The sequence below is a fragment of the Camponotus vicinus genome, unplaced genomic scaffold (genome assembly GCF_025532165.1).
Source record: "Camponotus vicinus isolate PSW18456_S1 unplaced genomic scaffold, iyCamVici1.0 SCAF_10, whole genome shotgun sequence".
Taxonomy (NCBI): Eukaryota; Metazoa; Arthropoda; class Insecta; order Hymenoptera; family Formicidae; genus Camponotus; species Camponotus vicinus.
In genome coordinates, this window is record NW_028141946.1 from 17,435,039 (window position 1) to 17,451,532 (window position 16,494).

The following is a 16,494-nucleotide window of genomic DNA, read 5'->3' on the forward strand; positions in this document are numbered from 1 at the left end:
CACCACTCTTGGCGCGAATCGATCGATGATGGAAGACGCTTGAAAATTCCCCATCAGGCGACCAATCGATGGATCGATTCAATAGGATGGCTCCTCTCGGCTTTCGCTTCTCGTTCTGTTTGTTCCGCGACACAAAGTGACAGTTCCCATCAGCTGTTGTCACCTGTCATCAGTTGTCATTTTTGCTCCGCTCCGATTTTTAGCGCAAAAAATGTGCGAACAGGTGTAAAGTAATATGTACCTTCCAGGCGCATCAGTAGGAATTGGAAAAAAAATGATTTTACATTCCTTTATATTTTTTGCACTCATGACAGATCAGAAATCTCGATGCTATTGAAAATTAACAAAATTCGCTGATCAATATGTAAATTAAATAATGGCACCTGCAAAAGACAAGTGGATTAGACGTTTTATAATCACTGAAACCAGACGGCACAAGAAGGGCTTCACAATTTACAAAATTACTTCCATGGTAACGTGTATTGTACCTCTTCTGGATCTTAACACGGTCCTTAACTTTCTCTATTTTGTAGATATTTCTGAAATCCTCTCACGAAGAGGTGTCAAAGGTGTCTGTATGGAAACGCTACAACGACTTGAAGAAGCTCCACTCGGAGCTCAGTAGTTTGCACAAGCGTCTGGGAATGAAAGAGGCCTTTCCCACCTTCCCCAAGTCCAGGTACTTTGGCAGATTCGAGGCCGAAGTCGTGGAGGAGAGGAAGAAGTACGCCCTAAAGTTTTTGGAATTTGTAGGACGACACTCGTACTTATACACAAGCGATACCTTCATAACATTCTTTGAAACTAGTCACGCGGACAATTACGCCAGCTATTGCGCACATTCCTTGTGCTCCGACACATCGGAGGATGATCTCTTTGCTCCCTTGAGCGATTCGGCATTTGCGAATGATACTGCGGCACAAAATAATCTCCAAGCGATATCAAAAGCGTCTCGCAATGCCCCGACAAATCCATGCTCCACATTGCCAAATATTATTTATGCGAACGAGAACGAATTCGCAGCTTCTCAGAGAAAAAATGAATTTCGTAGCGCCACCAATTTGCAGAATGTGAATGTAAAAAAGGAGGAGCAGAGTTATAAAACAGAAAAGTCTCAAGCTACCATCACAAGAAGTTGCGACGCAGATATTAGGAATAATAAAAACTTTGACGAAAACAATGTAACGACACTAAGCGATGTATCAGGATTCGATAATGTCAATAATAATATCAAGGATCTTTCGAATTGCAATGCACGTCCTGCGTGTTCGATATTGCAGGAGAAAGCGAATGCTTCGTATCAGAAGGAGACAGACCTTACGCAGTATCTCTTGATAGCTGCTGCTCACATGAGCGCAGCCTTCAAGCATGAATCTATAGCCGAGTACGAGGAAGCTTTTACGCAGTACAAACTGGGAATATCATGTCTCATAAATGGCGTGCAGTTTGACCCAGATAGTACAAGAATACCGAGTATAAAGGATAAGATATCAAAGTCTCTAGCACGGGCTGACCAATTATATAACAGATACTTAAATTGTAATATCTCGATAGTAAGCAAACCAGTATCAGAGCTTCAATATTATAAAGTACTTAAAGTAATCAAGTCGGTGATGCTAGTGAAGGATATTCGTGCGAATTGTAACAAGATAATAAAAGTAAGGATTTTTAATTGGATATATATTTCATAGAAGCTTCAATTTTGAAGTAAAAGCGTTAAATGATAATTTGAATAATGATGATAATTTTGAATAAAATGATAATTAAAATGATAATTAAATAAATGATAATTTTTGAATAATGTTAAATATTGTTTAGAAATCTATAGTTGTATAACTAGAGTAATTTGGATCATTTTCTAGACCAAAGAAAGATCTTCTATTCATGAGGATAATATTAGTAATTATGTGTTACGTGGACAGGTACCATACATGGTACATTTATACGCATGTGTTGAAACTGAGACAACTGTATTTCTGGTTCTCCAATACGCAAGGTATAATTTCACTTATAATATATTTATAATATTTCAATATCACTTAACTTATTTATATATATTCTGTGTTGCAGTTGTGGAAAACTATGGGATTTTATAAGACTGCATTACGAAGTATCTAACAATTTGCATACTGATGTGATTTCAAATCACATGTGTACAAATGAACGTATTAATCAGGATCTCGATAGCAATGAAGATATACACGAATCGAATAAAACGGAAGAAGTTGTAGAAAATAATAAACAGAGGAAGGATCCTCAATACCCTGTAGATGTCTTAAATGAGATCTACATGGAGGTGCCCACTGTACAATTGTTGGAAAAGTCGCAAAAGCTGTTACAGTCCGTCAATGCGACTTTGAAAAGAAGCAATTCCATCGCAGATCGGTTAAATGAATCCAAGGGATTGAGACATTCGAAAGATACACCTTCAACGAACACTCGAGTATCTCAAGAGTCATCGGACTGTACGTTACCTGATATTTATTGCAATAAGTCAAAAAATAATATCAAGATAGACGACATTACTGTCGTTGAGAATTTCTTCATGAAAAGTTGTGCAAACGACAAAGGTTCGAAAAACGCTAATTCTTCATCGATAAGCAATAACCAGAGTTTGAATATATCTGGGAATATTCGCGAGGCTGTATCAAGCGAAAATTGCACAACTCGTAATTCACTCGCAAATAAAGTCAATGATTCATCCTACAACAACTCTACTTTGAAGACTGTTTCAATGCAAAATGTCTCGTCCGATAATATAATGTACGCCTACAAGAATAATAATATTAAAGATCCCATCGATCGCACAAATTCGAACGTAAACTCTAATATTGATGAGATACAATATTCGCATTCGTGTAAAGAAAATATCATGGACGAAGAAAGGATACTTTGGCAAATTCCTGAAGCTACAATTCGATCGTGGGCGGCTGAAATACTTTTAGCACTTGAGGCGCTTCATCAACAGAAGGTCCTGATCCTCGATTTCAAGCCTGATAATATTCTTCTCGACGCGGGACACGTGCGGCTCACTTATATCGTACCGCAACGCAATGTGGAACTGTCGAAGCTAACTTATCCATATTCGTCGCCCGAATGCACAATGCATTCACCGACTATTCTCGTAACATCCGCTACAGACGTTTGGAGTTTTGGAGTTATTCTGTATGAATTGCTTACTGGCGTTGTATGTAAGATTTTTTTTAAATTTTAAGATTATTTTCAACAAGAATAAAGTTAAATACTCTTTTCTTTTTCATCAGATGTTTATCGTTAAACATCCGGGATTATTTCACTCACATTCCACAGTTAACATTCCTGGCAAGCTATCAGAAAATGCAAGATCTTTGTTGTATGACGTAAGTTTATTAAAAAAAATAAAAGAAAAAAAAAGAAATTGAAATTTATCCATAATGTTATGATTGCAGATATTGAAATATCATCCAGATGAACGACTGACAATAGATAAAATAAAGCGTCATCCGTTTTTCATGGGAATTGACTGGTCCAGTATGGAGAATTCTCAAACATAATGCTTATATATCATTAGACAATTAATAAATTTCGCATAATTGTTAATAAAATGTTGAATATGTATTTATTATTATAGAGAAGATATAAATTTTGATTTATGTATAAAAACTTTATTTTTTAATGTCACAATAATAAAAGTAGTTTAAATTAATACAGAAAAATATATATGTATAATAAAAAATTTATTTTTAATTTAATTAAAGAAATTGCGCAATATAATTATCTGGGTCTTACTTTCTCAGTTCTGCTTATTGCTGACATACCGTCAATGAATCTAGTTGTAAATAAGACATTGGCATTGTTGAACATACCAGGCTTCAAGGACACAATGATAAATTGCGAATGTTTAAAATGTTTCTTTAACATTGTGCCTATATTTTCTGTATGCGAAAGATCCAAGGCGGCATCTATTTCATCTAGGATATAAAGCGGCGCAGGTTTATAAAGAAGCATAGCTAAGACCAATGACAGGGCAACTAAGGATCTTTGACCACCGGATAATTCTCCCAGAGATTCTTTCCAGACACCTGAAAATCCAACCTTCACTTCTAAGCCATCTGTTATTGCCTCTTTTTTCGGTGGTTCCAATTTAGCTTCGGCTCCTGGCAATAAAGTACTGAATATTGAACCAAAGTCCTTGTTCACCTGAAGAAAAAAAATTGGTCAATATATCTTCTTGTAAAGTGCATACTCATATAATGCATAATTTAAATTAGAAATAAATTTATTTTATAACATATCAGAGTAAACTGTTATGTATACGTTTAAAAAAAATAAATAAATGAATTTTATTATACATCAATATATAGAGAGAGAGCTATATATGCAAATTTTGTATTTTAAAACGCATTTGCCTCCCATTAAAAAATTATACCTGCTCCCATGCTTTAATCAAAGTTTGCTTCTTCTTTTCATCTAAATGTTTGATTGTCTCAAGAATCTTTTTCTTGTCATTTTCAACTATCCTCTTCTTCTTTAATGTCTCGTTATACTGTTCCTCTTCTTTATCGAGAAGATTTATTGATCGTGTATTTATATTACGACATAACTTTTCACGTGTTCCTTGCAAATATTGTACTTTCTCTTCCATTTCATCTGGTTTATTGACTTTAAAATCGTATATTCCACCTAAAAATATATATAACAAATATAATATTCAATCATATTTTTATAATCATTTAATAAAATGTGTATATATGTTAATTCAAGTGTACCTTCCTTTCCAAAGTAAGCTTTTTCTTGCTCAATCCATTCATATTTTCTTGTAAGTTCCAAAACCTTATGCTTACAATCAGCTGCACACTTTTTGATATCATTAATTTCATGATTTAATTTTTTTATGTCCAAATTTAGTTCTCTATTCTGCTGAATGATATCTTCTTTTCTTGTTATTAATCCTTGCATATCTTTATTTTGCTGATTAATAATGTTTTTTTGTTCTTTAACACTACTTTGCAGTTCTGTAACTTTGTCTTTTGTTTCTCCCAATTCTTGCTTCAGAGTTTCTTCCTTTTGCTCAAACAAATTGTTTTTTTCCTCCGCTTGAAGCAATTGCTCGTTACCGCTTTCAATAGTCTTTTTCAACTCTTTTATTTCTAATTCGAGCGTTTCTGATTCTTGTTCCCTTTTTTGCCATTCTTCGCGACTTTGTCCTGCTTTTTTCTTCAAGATATTCAATTGATTCTCAGCTTCTTTTAATTGTTTCTCACGAATGTTTACCGCATCTTTTAACTGAGCTTCTATGTCTTTTGCGCGTTTCGTGCTATCCTTTTCTAAATTTTTTGCGGTGATTATCCGTTGTTTAAGCTCTTCAATAGTTGCATTTAAAGAATTCACCTAAATAAAAATATCAACAAAATACTCAATTTATATAAATTTATAAATTATTAAAAATATGAATATATTTCAAATATACACATATACATACTTCTTCCTTAATTTTATGATAACTTGTTTGTTGCAATCTCTGTCGTATCACATCCATCTCATAAATGACCAAATCATATTTTTGTTTTAATGTCGCATGTTTTTCTGCAGTTTGTGCAATATTTGATAAAGCAGTCTCTACATCTCTTAAAAGACGTTCCTTCTTATTGAGCTCATTCTGAATCTCTCTCAACTCTTCGAGTTTTAATAGAATTGATCCAGATTTCGCTGGGGCACCGCCGGATAATGTACCAGCTGGATCGAAGAGATCGCCTTCTAAAGTAACGCATTTTTTCATAATTCTTTCATGGAATGCTATTTTCTGGGCAGTTTCCATATCTTTGCATATAAATATTTGGCCAAAAATCCAATTCATTGCTGGCCTAATTTCATCTGGGAAATCTAAGAGAGTCAAAGCAGGTTGTACATTCTCTTTTCCGACCAATTTTTCCGCCAAAGCGATCGTTTGTTGGTCCATAAATTTACCAGTCACTCGATTGAGTGGTATAATGGTAACTCGTTGTTGTAATTGTCCATGTTGAAGGATCTTTTTACTTGTAGTTTCTGTATCAACTATTATATTATAGAGCTGAAACAAAATTACTTTCATGAAATAAATTTTCGTGAAAAAATTATTGATAAAAAAATATTACCTTTCCTCCAGCAGCTATTTCCAATGCGTATGCAGCTCTTTTATCCTTTATATTAATTAATTTGCACACAATACCTTTTACTGATTTTTCATTAAAATTAGGTCCAGGATTTTGATACTCAAACCTCGTTTGAGGATATCTTGATTCAAACTGATCCAATTTCTCACGCAACGGTCTTATTTCTGTCATCAAAGTATTCTTTTGATTTTTTAAATTCTCAAAATAACCATCCTTATAGTTTAATTTTTGCAATTCGTTCTCTAAATTTTTCAGTTCCTTTTCTTTCTTCTCGAGATCCATATTATATTTCTTATATTCATTTTCAGTGCTATGCATATCTTTTTGTTTCTTACTCAACTGTTGTTTATTGTGATCCAACGTCATTTCACATTGTTTAAGTTCAGTTTGCGCTTGTGTTATGCTTTGTTTGGCATTTATTAACTGTTGCTCTAATGTTGCATTTTTACCATCTTCACTCTCCAATAGACCTGCACTAATTTTCTGATATTTCTCTTGTGCTTTCAACAATGCTTCGGTATCCTTTTGATCCATTTCTTTTAATTTCTGAAAATGTCCCCCAACTTTTTCCAATTCTTCTTCTTTTAGAATAAGTGCATTTTTATCATCTGCTATATTAATTTTTATTTGATCTATTGTTTTCTTTGTTACTTTAATATTTTCTTTATTACTATTTATTTCAGCTGATAATTTGTGTTGTTTCTTTTCATATTCTTGTAATTCTTGTTCTAAAGATTCCAACATACCACCTTTCTCCTGTTAAAAGATTGCTCAATAATAATATTTATTTTAGAATATGCACTTAAATAATATTACCAACAGTAAATTCAATATTATTCTTAGAAAAACTGTATCATTATTATTAGATTACATACATGACAAGAAAAAATGCTACTATAAAAATAGTTCAATAAGAAAGTAGCATATTAAAAAATTAATTAATCACTTATATAAACAAATACAAATTTAAAATATTTTCTTATCTTTGTTGTTTATACCTTATTATTTTATATAATATTCTATGTGACGTATAAATATACAAATAATTTATGGATTTCACAAGAAAAGGAAAAAAACAAAATAAAAAAACATACCGCTTCCTTTTTCTTCAATAGCTCAGCATATTTTTCTTCTATATCTTTGATTTCTTTTTCACCAGTGGCTATATTTTCTAACTTCAAATTTATTTTATTTTGCACAGCCTTAACATTCTCTTCTGTTTTCTCACTATTACTTAGAGCAGTGACGTATTTCCATGCAAGATAAATTCTCTTGCAGTGTTCAAGTTCTCTCTCAATCCGTTGGAATTCCACATATTGTGTTCTCTCTTCCTTCAATTTGTTTAATCTAGGCCCTATTTCTTCTTTCAAAATCTAAAATGCAAATGTAGCAATTAAAGACATTATTAAGATCTAAAATATATCCAAATATATATGTTAAACTATTTAACATACATCATTGATCTCTTTCAATTTGCTATCTTTCTTTTCTATAGTAATAAGTGATGCCTGTTTCTTCTTTTCATACATTTTTGTCCCAGCTGCTTCTTCAAGCATAGACAAAATTTCTACCGGTTTCATATTCAATACTTTTGTTATTCTACCTTGCATAATTAAAAAGTGCGGATTATTCACATTCAACTGAACCGAACAAAACAGATCCTGTACACGTTTATTTGGTACATTTGATCCATTGATCATATATTTATTTTTACCACCAATTATTACTTGTCTTGTAATTATAATTTCTTCGTGATGTTCATAACCCATAGGAGATGACTCTCTGTCATGATTATCAAATATTATCGTAACACTGGCCTTTTTCACACCAGCTTGTCCTGATTTATAAACTAAATCTTGTAAAGATGTTGCACGTACCTGCGTTTCGGTAAATTAATCTTGTCAACTGATATATTACAATATTATTAAATATAATAAATAAATACTTAATTATGTATTTGAATAGATTGTAGCGAGTACTTTGCAACAGGTATACTTGTCAAGTTTGTGTAATATATTTTTTAATATATATTAACAAATGTTAATAAATAATATAAGTAAACTTTTGTAATAATGTGTTATAACAATTATCTAAAAATTAATGAATATTGTTTTTATAAGACAATTATAAGCAAGAATAAGGCTATGTTAGAATATGATGCGATATTTTGGAAAAGAAATAATTTATAAAGAATAAGATACATGAAACTCACTTGACCAAGATTTGTGATGCCCAAAACAAAACATATTGCGTCCAAAATATTCGATTTTCCAGTGCCATTGAATCCTGTGATTGCATTGAATTCCTTATCAAAATTGTTTATTTCGATTCTCTTGCCATAGGATTTGAATCCTTCCAGTATCATCGATTTGATATACATCGTTAAATTAATATAATAGAATGTGTTATTTATATAAAATACAATATATTATCAGCATCCGCAAAATTCGAATATTTCAAACTGATAACTCGCAAAAGACCGTACAACCAACCGTTGTATTTGTGTACAAAAGGCGGAGCGAAAGACATCCCGCGCGGCAAAGAGCCAATCAGCTTGCGTCATTTTCACAAGAACCAGAAGCTGATTGGTTATAAGTATAAAGCCCGTATCACATGAGGCATTGAAGATTAAAGATTGAAAATTAAAGATTGGATTTTGTTTAATCGAGAATAAAAGGAGCTAAATTTTTTTTTCTTATTTTAATCTTCAATTTTCATAGTTTGATGCGGATTTAAAAATTCTTATACACAGGATGTGTCAATGCGTTGACGCGTCTTGTGTGCAAGGCCTAAGGCGTCCCCTAACATTTCTGATGCTTTCCATTTATACTAATTTTGAAAAAAAATGACAATATTATTATCAAATAAAAAATGAAAAAATTATATTATATTCTATTAATCTTATATTTAATATAAGGTAGATAAATAGATAGATAGATAGAAAGAGAGAGAGAGAGAGAAAGAGGGAGAAAGAGAGAAATCAATAATCAAAATTAATCATTAAAAAAATTGCCATAACAATTATGATGTAAATATCTAGCCTGGATGCATTTGACTCGAAAATTAAATTCTCAAAATCTATTGAATACAATTTGCCTCGATCAATCAGAATAAAGAAACATGGAAAAAGCATTTGAAAAAAACAAAAATTTCGTGGATAATTTCTATAAAAATAGATATTTGGATTTTACTTACTATTTAAGCAAGATTAAATAAAAAAATTTATTCCAAAATAATATACAAAAGAAAAAAATGTATAAAATTAAATGTAAGAAATATTTGAATGTACATGTTTAGCAAAAATAGTAAAAATTTTAATCATTTAATGTACAATTGATAGAGCATGTACTCAAAATGGCGAGTACGTGCAATAAATACGCTATGTAGATAGCATTTCATTGTTGTAAAAGTCAAATTTCCAAAATTGACCCGGTATATTGGCGCAGCTGGTCGCTCGTACATCGTCGTCGCTATGCAGCCCAGTACCATCGAGACAGAGACCACTTTCTACATGTATTATTCTGCCATCCTACAATCAAAGCACGTTACTTAGTCATTTTCTTGTTATACATATTAATTGCGTGCATAATCATCTTTATTAATGTCAAAAATCGATGCAGTACATTACTCAATATCCAGTCTTTTCCGTCGTTTTCATTATTGCACTCGGTCATTTGAACTTGCGCGTACGGTTTTTGATTGTCATCCAATATTATTCCACAAGAATCTTCCTTTCGTAATTCGCCAGCATTACTCAACGAGAAAAACTAATTTGTAGGAAATACAACAAGAAACTTTAGCGAATTTGTTTTGGAAATATGACACCAGGATTAATTCAGTTCAGCATTAAAACTTACAAACCTGACTTGGATATAATTTCGAATGACAACTGTATAAACCTAAATTATATGGCTTATCCTCCTCTTGTTGCAGATTATCTAGACACAATGGTTTATTTCGCAATCTGACACGGCCGTATGCCACCGCGTCTTCGTCGGGGATAAATTTCTCTGGATAAATATTATCAAGGTACCATTTGAAACTTTTGCATTTGAGCCTTTTACGCAATTCCAAACGTTCGCTCACATCTCCAAAGAGTTTTGGATTATCCTACAAATTTTATTTATCTATGTGAGATACAATATGTGACTCAAATAATTTCTGATCTTACCTTGAACTCACTGCGATGGAGCAGAAATAATCTCTTGTATCCATCCATCCACACAAATGATAAACGAGCGGTATTTATTCCATGAGTGTCTTTATCATTTGGAAATTTGTATGGATGAAAATTACGGAATATATGACCGACTCGAGAGCAAGGGATGATTTCCAATGTACCTCCACATTGCCAGATCTATCAAAGAGAGTATTAACTTGAAACAATTAAGTCTTATTGGCATTAATAGACATACTTGAAAATCTTACTTACTCTGAAGGACATTTCCAGATTTTCGCCCCCCCAACCATCCATTTTATCATCGTAACTGCCAATTTTCCAAAAATACTTCCTGTTAATAGCAAACAAACCACCTGCCATAGTAGGAGATCTAGTTGGCGATATAGGAGAGGAACGCGACTCAACCTCATGTTTCTGAATATTTATCCATGTGAAATGACCCGACCAGGTAAAGCCACCAACTTGAAAGAAGGATGCTTCATTATCATGAAAATATTCTAGTGTTTCCTCGGAAATATTGTCAATTATTGGCATTAATACAGCATTTCTATTGTCCTTTATTCGCTGTAGCAATGGTTGTAACCTGTATTGTATTAAAATATATACATTAATGATGTTCTTTTCATTTGTAAAATAATTGTTACATTTAAGTATTTGTTATAAAAATCGGATATATGTGTATATACATGTACATGACAGACAAAGTATGTTTTCTAGTTAATTAATACCAGTTCGAATTGATACCAGTCTTTGATAACTTCGCAATGTGCATCCAGGAATACAAGAACATCGCCTTTAGCATTCCTAGCTCCGTGAAGACGAGCGCGTATCAGCCCTTGTCTATGAGATAATCTCAGTAACTTTACTTTTGCAGGTAGACGCGTTGAAAGATAATAATCCAGTTGCCCCTGAAGCTCTTCTACAAATATGACAGAACAAAATATATATTTTTTGATACATTATCCACTTTAATTTGTATTAAATATTAATTTCTATACCTTCTTCACTATGATCGTCAACCAAGATAATTTCTTTCAATAAATATGGCGGAGAACCCTTCAGAACACTGTGTACCGTACGTAACAAAACACTCCACGGTTCATTATAAAAAATAATTATTACACTAGCGCTTGGTAAAAGTTTGTCATATGTAATATTCATGCATCTGTAAAGTCCATAAATGCATTTATAAAGAAACAAAAGAGAAAAAGAAAATTGTTACATGTATAAAATGATCTCTCTTTAAATGTACCATACGTATCAAATTCTTACAAGGAGTTACGTATATCTGGTAATTTTCTAGTCAGTGATATCTTATTTGACAGAACAACGTTCAACGCTTTCTTCTTTAAAGCTGCTTCACCTCGAAACTTATCCTTTCCATAGAGATAAGCAGGCTTTCCATTTTCTCCAAGTCCAGGTACAACATTGTACTCCAATTTCAATATCTGATCCTCGTACCTAAAATATTTTTTTCATTGCAGGAGAAAGTGTGAACAAATAAGTGTGAAATTAATGGACCTATAAATGCAGAGGATAAGTAGCATAAATACAAACCTTTCTCTCTGCAACTTTTGCAAAGCGATATCCACATCCTTCTGTCTCTGCGAATTATTGTCTTCCCTGGGGAATGGCAGCTGATCCTTGTAACTCTTGGAGCTGTCATCGGCGCGAAATATCTGCCGGGCGATGACGAAAATAGCGATTATGTACAGCGTGCAAAATGACAGTTTCAACACTAGAGTCTTGCGGTGAACAGACATCGTTCCACATGAATACAACTCATCGCATGGTCAATATAATTATACGATAGTTCAATAATCAGTAATACACTATAATCGCTGTAATTATTATTGATGTGTTGATTGTCGAGTGCTGCAGGTTACAGTAGAGCACACTTGTCAAACGCATATGTGGCTATTGTAGGCTGTATATTCCCTTCACGGCACGTGTCACATCTGCAACAGGTGAAGGATCAGCTGTCAGTAGGAAACTTGGAAAGATATCGCACGAAAACGCGATAAAGACGACGCATATGTCTCGATATTTACGATGTGCTAGCCAGATTGGCACTTGCTGCTTACTACAAACGTAAAAAGAGAAAGAGAGAGAGGGAAAAAGAGGTTAAAAATCAAACATGTATCAGTGCCCGCACAAGATTCTTACATGTGTGCGTTTGACATTTAACGTACGTGTTTATTTTTATCGCAAATTTTCTTTTTACATAATTTGCAGAATGCGGAGAAAGCGAAATATACGTGTAAAGAAGGAAAAATAATGTGCGGATAATTGAGTTTTAAATTCATAGGAAAAAAAAAATTTTTTTCTTATATTTTTCTGTCTTATAAAAAATAAATCTTGTAAAATTTGTGGGGTGAAAAACGAAAATTTTAGAAACACATTATCTTGGAACACATGTAAATTGTATTTAATTGTAGACTGATGTAAATACCGGAGTGAAAACATAATTACATAAGATTTAAAATACTTATCTACAAAAGAGAGATACTGTATAATTATGTACAATATTTTAAATGTAAGGACAGTCACATTTAATGCCACTTCCAGAGTTTTTTCTAACTTATTGTCAAGATTTATTGTCTGAGATTACCTATATATATGTTCCCTTTTTATAACGACTTGAATGAACAGTCTTATCGCAGTTATATCATGCAAAAAACCCATGTAATAAAAGTGAAAGCAAGAGAGTCTAAGAAGTTATAGGAATAGCATTGCGCGTTTCTCTCTCTCTCTTAGGTAAAAAATACTTTTCAATATCGGAAAAGGATTTGCCCAAGGTCTCTGGCAGGAAAAAGTACACAAAAGCTGTACCCAGAAAAGATATGAAGCTAAAAGAGAAAAAAATACTCTCAATGCTCATGCTTTTCAAAATGTAAGGATAGTTCTTCACAACAGCAAACATCATTATGTAAGCAAAGGAAACCATGAAACCCCCGCCAATACCACGTACGGATACGGGTAACAATTCTCCGATCAACGTCCATGGTATATTTATAAATCCAAACGTACTGGTGCAGATGTAGGATAATACAAAGAATAGTAACAACCATTTCTGATCCACCATGGTCTCCTCTACATTACCGTTTTCATCGTATGATGTTGTGAAATATATATACATTCCCGAAAGGAACATGGAGATGGTCATTCCAATTCCGCTTAAAATGCAGAGAACTCTTCTGCCGTATCTTCTACTACAAAACACTGTTAGTACGCTTACAACAAATCGAATGATACCTAACATAACGAGAGCATTGTTCTCGTCAAAGCCTCTGCCAAATGTTCCACCTATTTCACGAAACACAGAAATGGCATAAAATATGATCACGTAGCAACCAGAAAGTTGTTGCAACAGAAAAAGTAAGAAAAGTATTGTTATAGGCTTATAGACAACCGGAGACGTAAATTTGCGATAATAATTTTTTATTGTTATACTGTTTTTTGACCTTTCATCGTTCGTTTGATACGTCTCCATGATTCGCAAATATTCCTGCTCATAAATCTAAAAAAACGTTTGTCTGTTGAAGATATATTCTGGTATAGAAAGTATTGCAAAACGCTATTGTACTCACTGATTGTCGTCTATTAAGTCGTTTTAGATTGTGTTTCATTTTGCAAATTCTTTTTTCATCAAACATGCCATTTGTAAAGCATACAAGCCAATAGGGGCTTTCAGGTACAAAATAAAATGCAACAAAAATGCAACATTCTAATGCAAGGAAAATCATAGCCATTTTACGCCAATCTATCAGTACGGCCAGACAACAGGTCATTAATATACCCAGTGAAACAAACACAGAATTGAGACACAGAAGCATCGGTCTGACTTGTGGATGTGAAAGTTCCGATATATAAACCAATCCAACGGTTGTCAATCCTGCTGCAATCCCAGCTATAACTCGAGCAGCATAAATAGTAATTAAGGAATTTGCGAGAATCAATAAAATCCATGATACTGCTGCAGGAAGACAAGATAATAGACAAACCATTTTGCGCCCAAATTTATCCATTAGAGGCCCAACAATAACAGATCCTATTGGCAACGTGATTGTAACTAGACTCGCTACAGAAGAAAAAGTGCAAAATACATATAACTACTAATAATTGAAATTATAATTTACTATAAATTGCTAAATAAAACTACACATGTTGCGTGCACAACCAGCTTAGATATCCAAATCTTGCTGTAAGACTGACCTATCCAAGATTCTTCATTCTCGGTAATTTTCAGATAAGCACTGTCTGATGCTAATCCATCTAGTAAAACTGTACTGTATGCCATGTTTATGCCAGCTTTTATAACCATGCAATGAATTATGCAGCTTGCAATGATCTGAGAAAAATAATTATATAATTATATAATCATCTATATCAAATTTACAAATGTTTATAAAGATATTATCAAAACCTTACTTGTGATGTTACATCTCTTATTCTTATCTTTTCCTTTGAACTTCTAGTGGAAGCTTGTTGAAGAAAGTTACTGTAAAAAGTTAAAGATACTTTATAGATGTTAATGAAAGTATAAAATATAAAAAATATAAAAAAATAAAAATATGAAAAAATAATTCTTTTTCAAATATTCTTTACACATTATGTGCATCAACTTGTACAAACACTCTATGTATTTTACCTAGTTTCATTGTTAAGTTTCTTCCCATTTTCTACAGTTGTATATGTCCCTTCGTCATCAACTTCTTCCATTTTATCCATTTCAAATAATAATATCAAAACTTGTCGAGATATATTTCTAAAAGAAATAAATATAACAAATATATTGACACGTATTAAAAGAAGATAATAATAATATGGCACATTAAGATATTGAAATCGAATAAAAATTTTTCCATCCTAATTGATTTGATTTCTCAGATACATTAGAGAATTTCAAAGCATTTTTTTATCATTCTCTGTCATTTGTAGAACTTACTAATTAAAGCTGTTATATATAAAGATTGTATAATAGCATAAAAATGTATACATTAAGGTCCATATTCTGAATCCTCTTTTATTGATAAAAGTGTCTTTAAAAGTGGCTTATAAGCCTTCTGATTGGCTGTAAGCCACTTTTAGAGGCACTTTTATCGATAAAAGAGGATTCAGAATATGGACCTAAGTCGATTGATCTGATCTGTCAGATGAAAATTTATTTTAAATTTTTTTTGTTAAATTTCCTATCGTTTGTGTAGTAGAACTTACCAATTGAAACCATACGGAGACTGCTAAAATTGTGCGATAGTCGTTCTATTCAAGACGCACCTTTAATTAATCCCAATTGATCCTCACATTGTGCTGTGCAATCGTCTATCACAAGACGTAAGCTTGTGTTAATATTTATCTATGTTAATATTTGTCATTTTTAAAATAAAATAAAGTACGAAGAAACACCATAAAATCATGTCCCGTGAGTACGAAAATCTCACAGCTACGACATGGAATTAAAATTACAACGTAACGCATTCTATGTGACAACATATCCATGCACGAATTGACCAATCATGCGTCTCGAGTACAAATTTAATGCTGTGGCTTCCTCAAATTGAACTCGTGATTGGTCTCAGAATATATTTTTATTCGTTGTAATTGGTCGATCTTTGTGACGCTATAATTCCAGTAAGAAACAACGATTGGTCATCAAAAATAAAAAAATGCTCGGGTATTTACCAATTTATTTTATCAATATTTATAAATATTTATTTTATCAATATTTATGAATATAATATTTTTATTAATTAATATTTATTTTATATTTGTCTTTTATACATACATATTATATTTTAGTATTTTAGTATTTTAGTATTATTAATAAGATTTTCAGCCTTTTGTAATAAATGTTAATATTCTGTACATTTGCCAAGTAAGAATAAAATATTTATTTCAAGGACTCTTACATACAGGATCAACGAATTACACGTAAGAGTATTTTTATATTACCCTAAATTATATAAAAATATATTCTATTTATATAAACATATCTTTAATAACTCATTATTATATTTAATCATGACATATATTATTTATAACCGTATTTTCATGCTACATATACATTTTATTTCACTTTCTATATTAATTTTCAAAATATATTTAAATAATTAAAAAAAAAGTTTGTAACATTTATATAACTGTTATATAACTGTTACATAACATGTAACATTTATATAACAT

At 32.1% G+C, this 16,494-nt stretch overlaps 4 protein-coding genes across 8 annotated transcripts; 1 reads left to right on the forward strand and 3 right to left on the reverse strand.

Annotated features, from left to right (window-relative positions):
• The first annotated feature begins 26 nt into the window (after positions 1-26).
• Positions 27-4,338, forward strand: LOC145960618 (ribosomal protein S6 kinase-like 1). 2 transcript variants are annotated; one of them, XM_083080216.1, is made up of 7 exons: positions 90-230; positions 315-472; positions 534-1,658; positions 1,863-1,996; positions 2,071-3,187; positions 3,264-3,359; positions 3,429-4,338. In XM_083080216.1, the coding sequence occupies exons 2-7, from the start codon at positions 377-379 to the stop codon at positions 3,531-3,533; spliced, it is 2,673 nt and encodes an 890-aa protein (XP_082936342.1). In that variant the 5' UTR covers positions 90-230; positions 315-376; the 3' UTR covers positions 3,534-4,338. The 2 variants fall into 2 exon arrangements, 1 of the variants encoding a protein (XP_082936342.1); XR_014435431.1 differs by having other exon boundaries at positions 27-472; positions 2,071-3,191.
• Smc2 (structural maintenance of chromosomes 2) lies at positions 3,614-8,628 on the reverse strand. 4 transcript variants are annotated; one of them, XM_083080213.1, is made up of 9 exons: positions 8,344-8,628; positions 7,846-8,008; positions 7,586-7,734; positions 7,226-7,504; positions 6,114-6,887; positions 5,462-6,049; positions 4,749-5,370; positions 4,409-4,662; positions 3,614-4,179 (listed from the first exon to the last, which is right to left on the reverse strand). In XM_083080213.1, exons 1-9 carry the CDS (start codon positions 8,509-8,511, stop codon positions 3,754-3,756), a joined length of 3,423 nt encoding a protein of 1,140 aa, XP_082936339.1. In that variant the 5' UTR covers positions 8,512-8,628; the 3' UTR covers positions 3,614-3,753. The 4 variants fall into 4 exon arrangements, with proteins under 4 accessions (XP_082936339.1, XP_082936338.1, XP_082936340.1 ...); XM_083080212.1 differs by having other exon boundaries at positions 7,586-8,008; XM_083080214.1 differs by lacking the exon at positions 8,344-8,628 and having other exon boundaries at positions 3,615-4,179; positions 7,859-7,938.
• A 711-nt stretch (positions 8,629-9,339) lies between these two features.
• LOC145960619 (polypeptide N-acetylgalactosaminyltransferase 1-like) lies at positions 9,340-12,589 on the reverse strand. The gene is made up of 10 exons (XM_083080217.1): positions 12,363-12,589; positions 11,869-12,269; positions 11,584-11,772; positions 11,310-11,476; positions 11,056-11,230; positions 10,564-10,894; positions 10,303-10,488; positions 9,993-10,241; positions 9,755-9,898; positions 9,340-9,660 (listed from the first exon to the last, which is right to left on the reverse strand). Exons 2-10 carry the CDS (start codon positions 12,072-12,074, stop codon positions 9,511-9,513), a joined length of 1,797 nt encoding a protein of 598 aa, XP_082936343.1. The 5' UTR covers positions 12,075-12,269; positions 12,363-12,589; the 3' UTR covers positions 9,340-9,510.
• A 123-nt stretch (positions 12,590-12,712) lies between these two features.
• LOC145960620 (facilitated trehalose transporter Tret1-like) lies at positions 12,713-15,798 on the reverse strand. Its single transcript, XM_083080218.1, has 6 exons — positions 15,529-15,798; positions 14,963-15,079; positions 14,743-14,812; positions 14,527-14,662; positions 13,902-14,392; positions 12,713-13,831 (listed from the first exon to the last, which is right to left on the reverse strand). The coding sequence occupies exons 2-6, from the start codon at positions 15,040-15,042 to the stop codon at positions 13,022-13,024; spliced, it is 1,587 nt and encodes a 528-aa protein (XP_082936344.1). The 5' UTR covers positions 15,043-15,079; positions 15,529-15,798; the 3' UTR covers positions 12,713-13,021.
• Positions 15,799-16,494: the final 696 nt, after the last annotated feature.

What these genes read in the sequence shown, in the direction of transcription:
- LOC145960618 (XM_083080216.1), top strand. Translation starts at nt 377, where the DNA reads ATGGCACCTGCAAAAGACAAGTGGATTAGACGTTTTATAATCACTGAA. An exon ending in TTTACAAAATTACTTCCATG is followed by an intron (nt 473 to 533) that starts GTAACGTGTATT and finishes TCTATTTTGTAG; the next exon opens with ATATTTCTGAAATCCTCTCA. An exon ending in CTGGTTCTCCAATACGCAAG is followed by an intron (nt 1,997 to 2,070) that starts GTATAATTTCAC and finishes TCTGTGTTGCAG; the next exon opens with TTGTGGAAAACTATGGGATT.
- Smc2 (XM_083080212.1), bottom strand. Translation starts at nt 8,511, where the DNA reads ATGTATATCAAATCGATGATACTGGAAGGATTCAAATCCTATGGCAAG. An exon ending in AATTGAAAGAGATCAATGAT is followed by an intron (nt 7,505 to 7,585) that starts GTATGTTAAATA and finishes TTTGCATTTTAG; the next exon opens with ATTTTGAAAGAAGAAATAGG. An exon ending in AGCTTACTTTGGAAAGGAAG is followed by an intron (nt 4,663 to 4,748) that starts GTACACTTGAAT and finishes ATATATTTTTAG; the next exon opens with GTGGAATATACGATTTTAAA.
- LOC145960619 (XM_083080217.1), bottom strand. Translation starts at nt 12,074, where the DNA reads ATGTCTGTTCACCGCAAGACTCTAGTGTTGAAACTGTCATTTTGCACG. An exon ending in CAAAAGTTGCAGAGAGAAAG is followed by an intron (nt 11,773 to 11,868) that starts GTTTGTATTTAT and finishes AAAATATTTTAG; the next exon opens with GTACGAGGATCAGATATTGA. An exon ending in ATCTGGAAATGTCCTTCAGA is followed by an intron (nt 10,489 to 10,563) that starts GTAAGTAAGATT and finishes TCTCTTTGATAG; the next exon opens with ATCTGGCAATGTGGAGGTAC.
- LOC145960620 (XM_083080218.1), bottom strand. Translation starts at nt 15,042, where the DNA reads ATGGATAAAATGGAAGAAGTTGATGACGAAGGGACATATACAACTGTA. An exon ending in AAACTTAACAATGAAACTAG is followed by an intron (nt 14,813 to 14,962) that starts GTAAAATACATA and finishes AACTTTTTACAG; the next exon opens with TAACTTTCTTCAACAAGCTT. An exon ending in GACTTAATAGACGACAATCA is followed by an intron (nt 13,832 to 13,901) that starts GTGAGTACAATA and finishes ACGTTTTTTTAG; the next exon opens with ATTTATGAGCAGGAATATTT.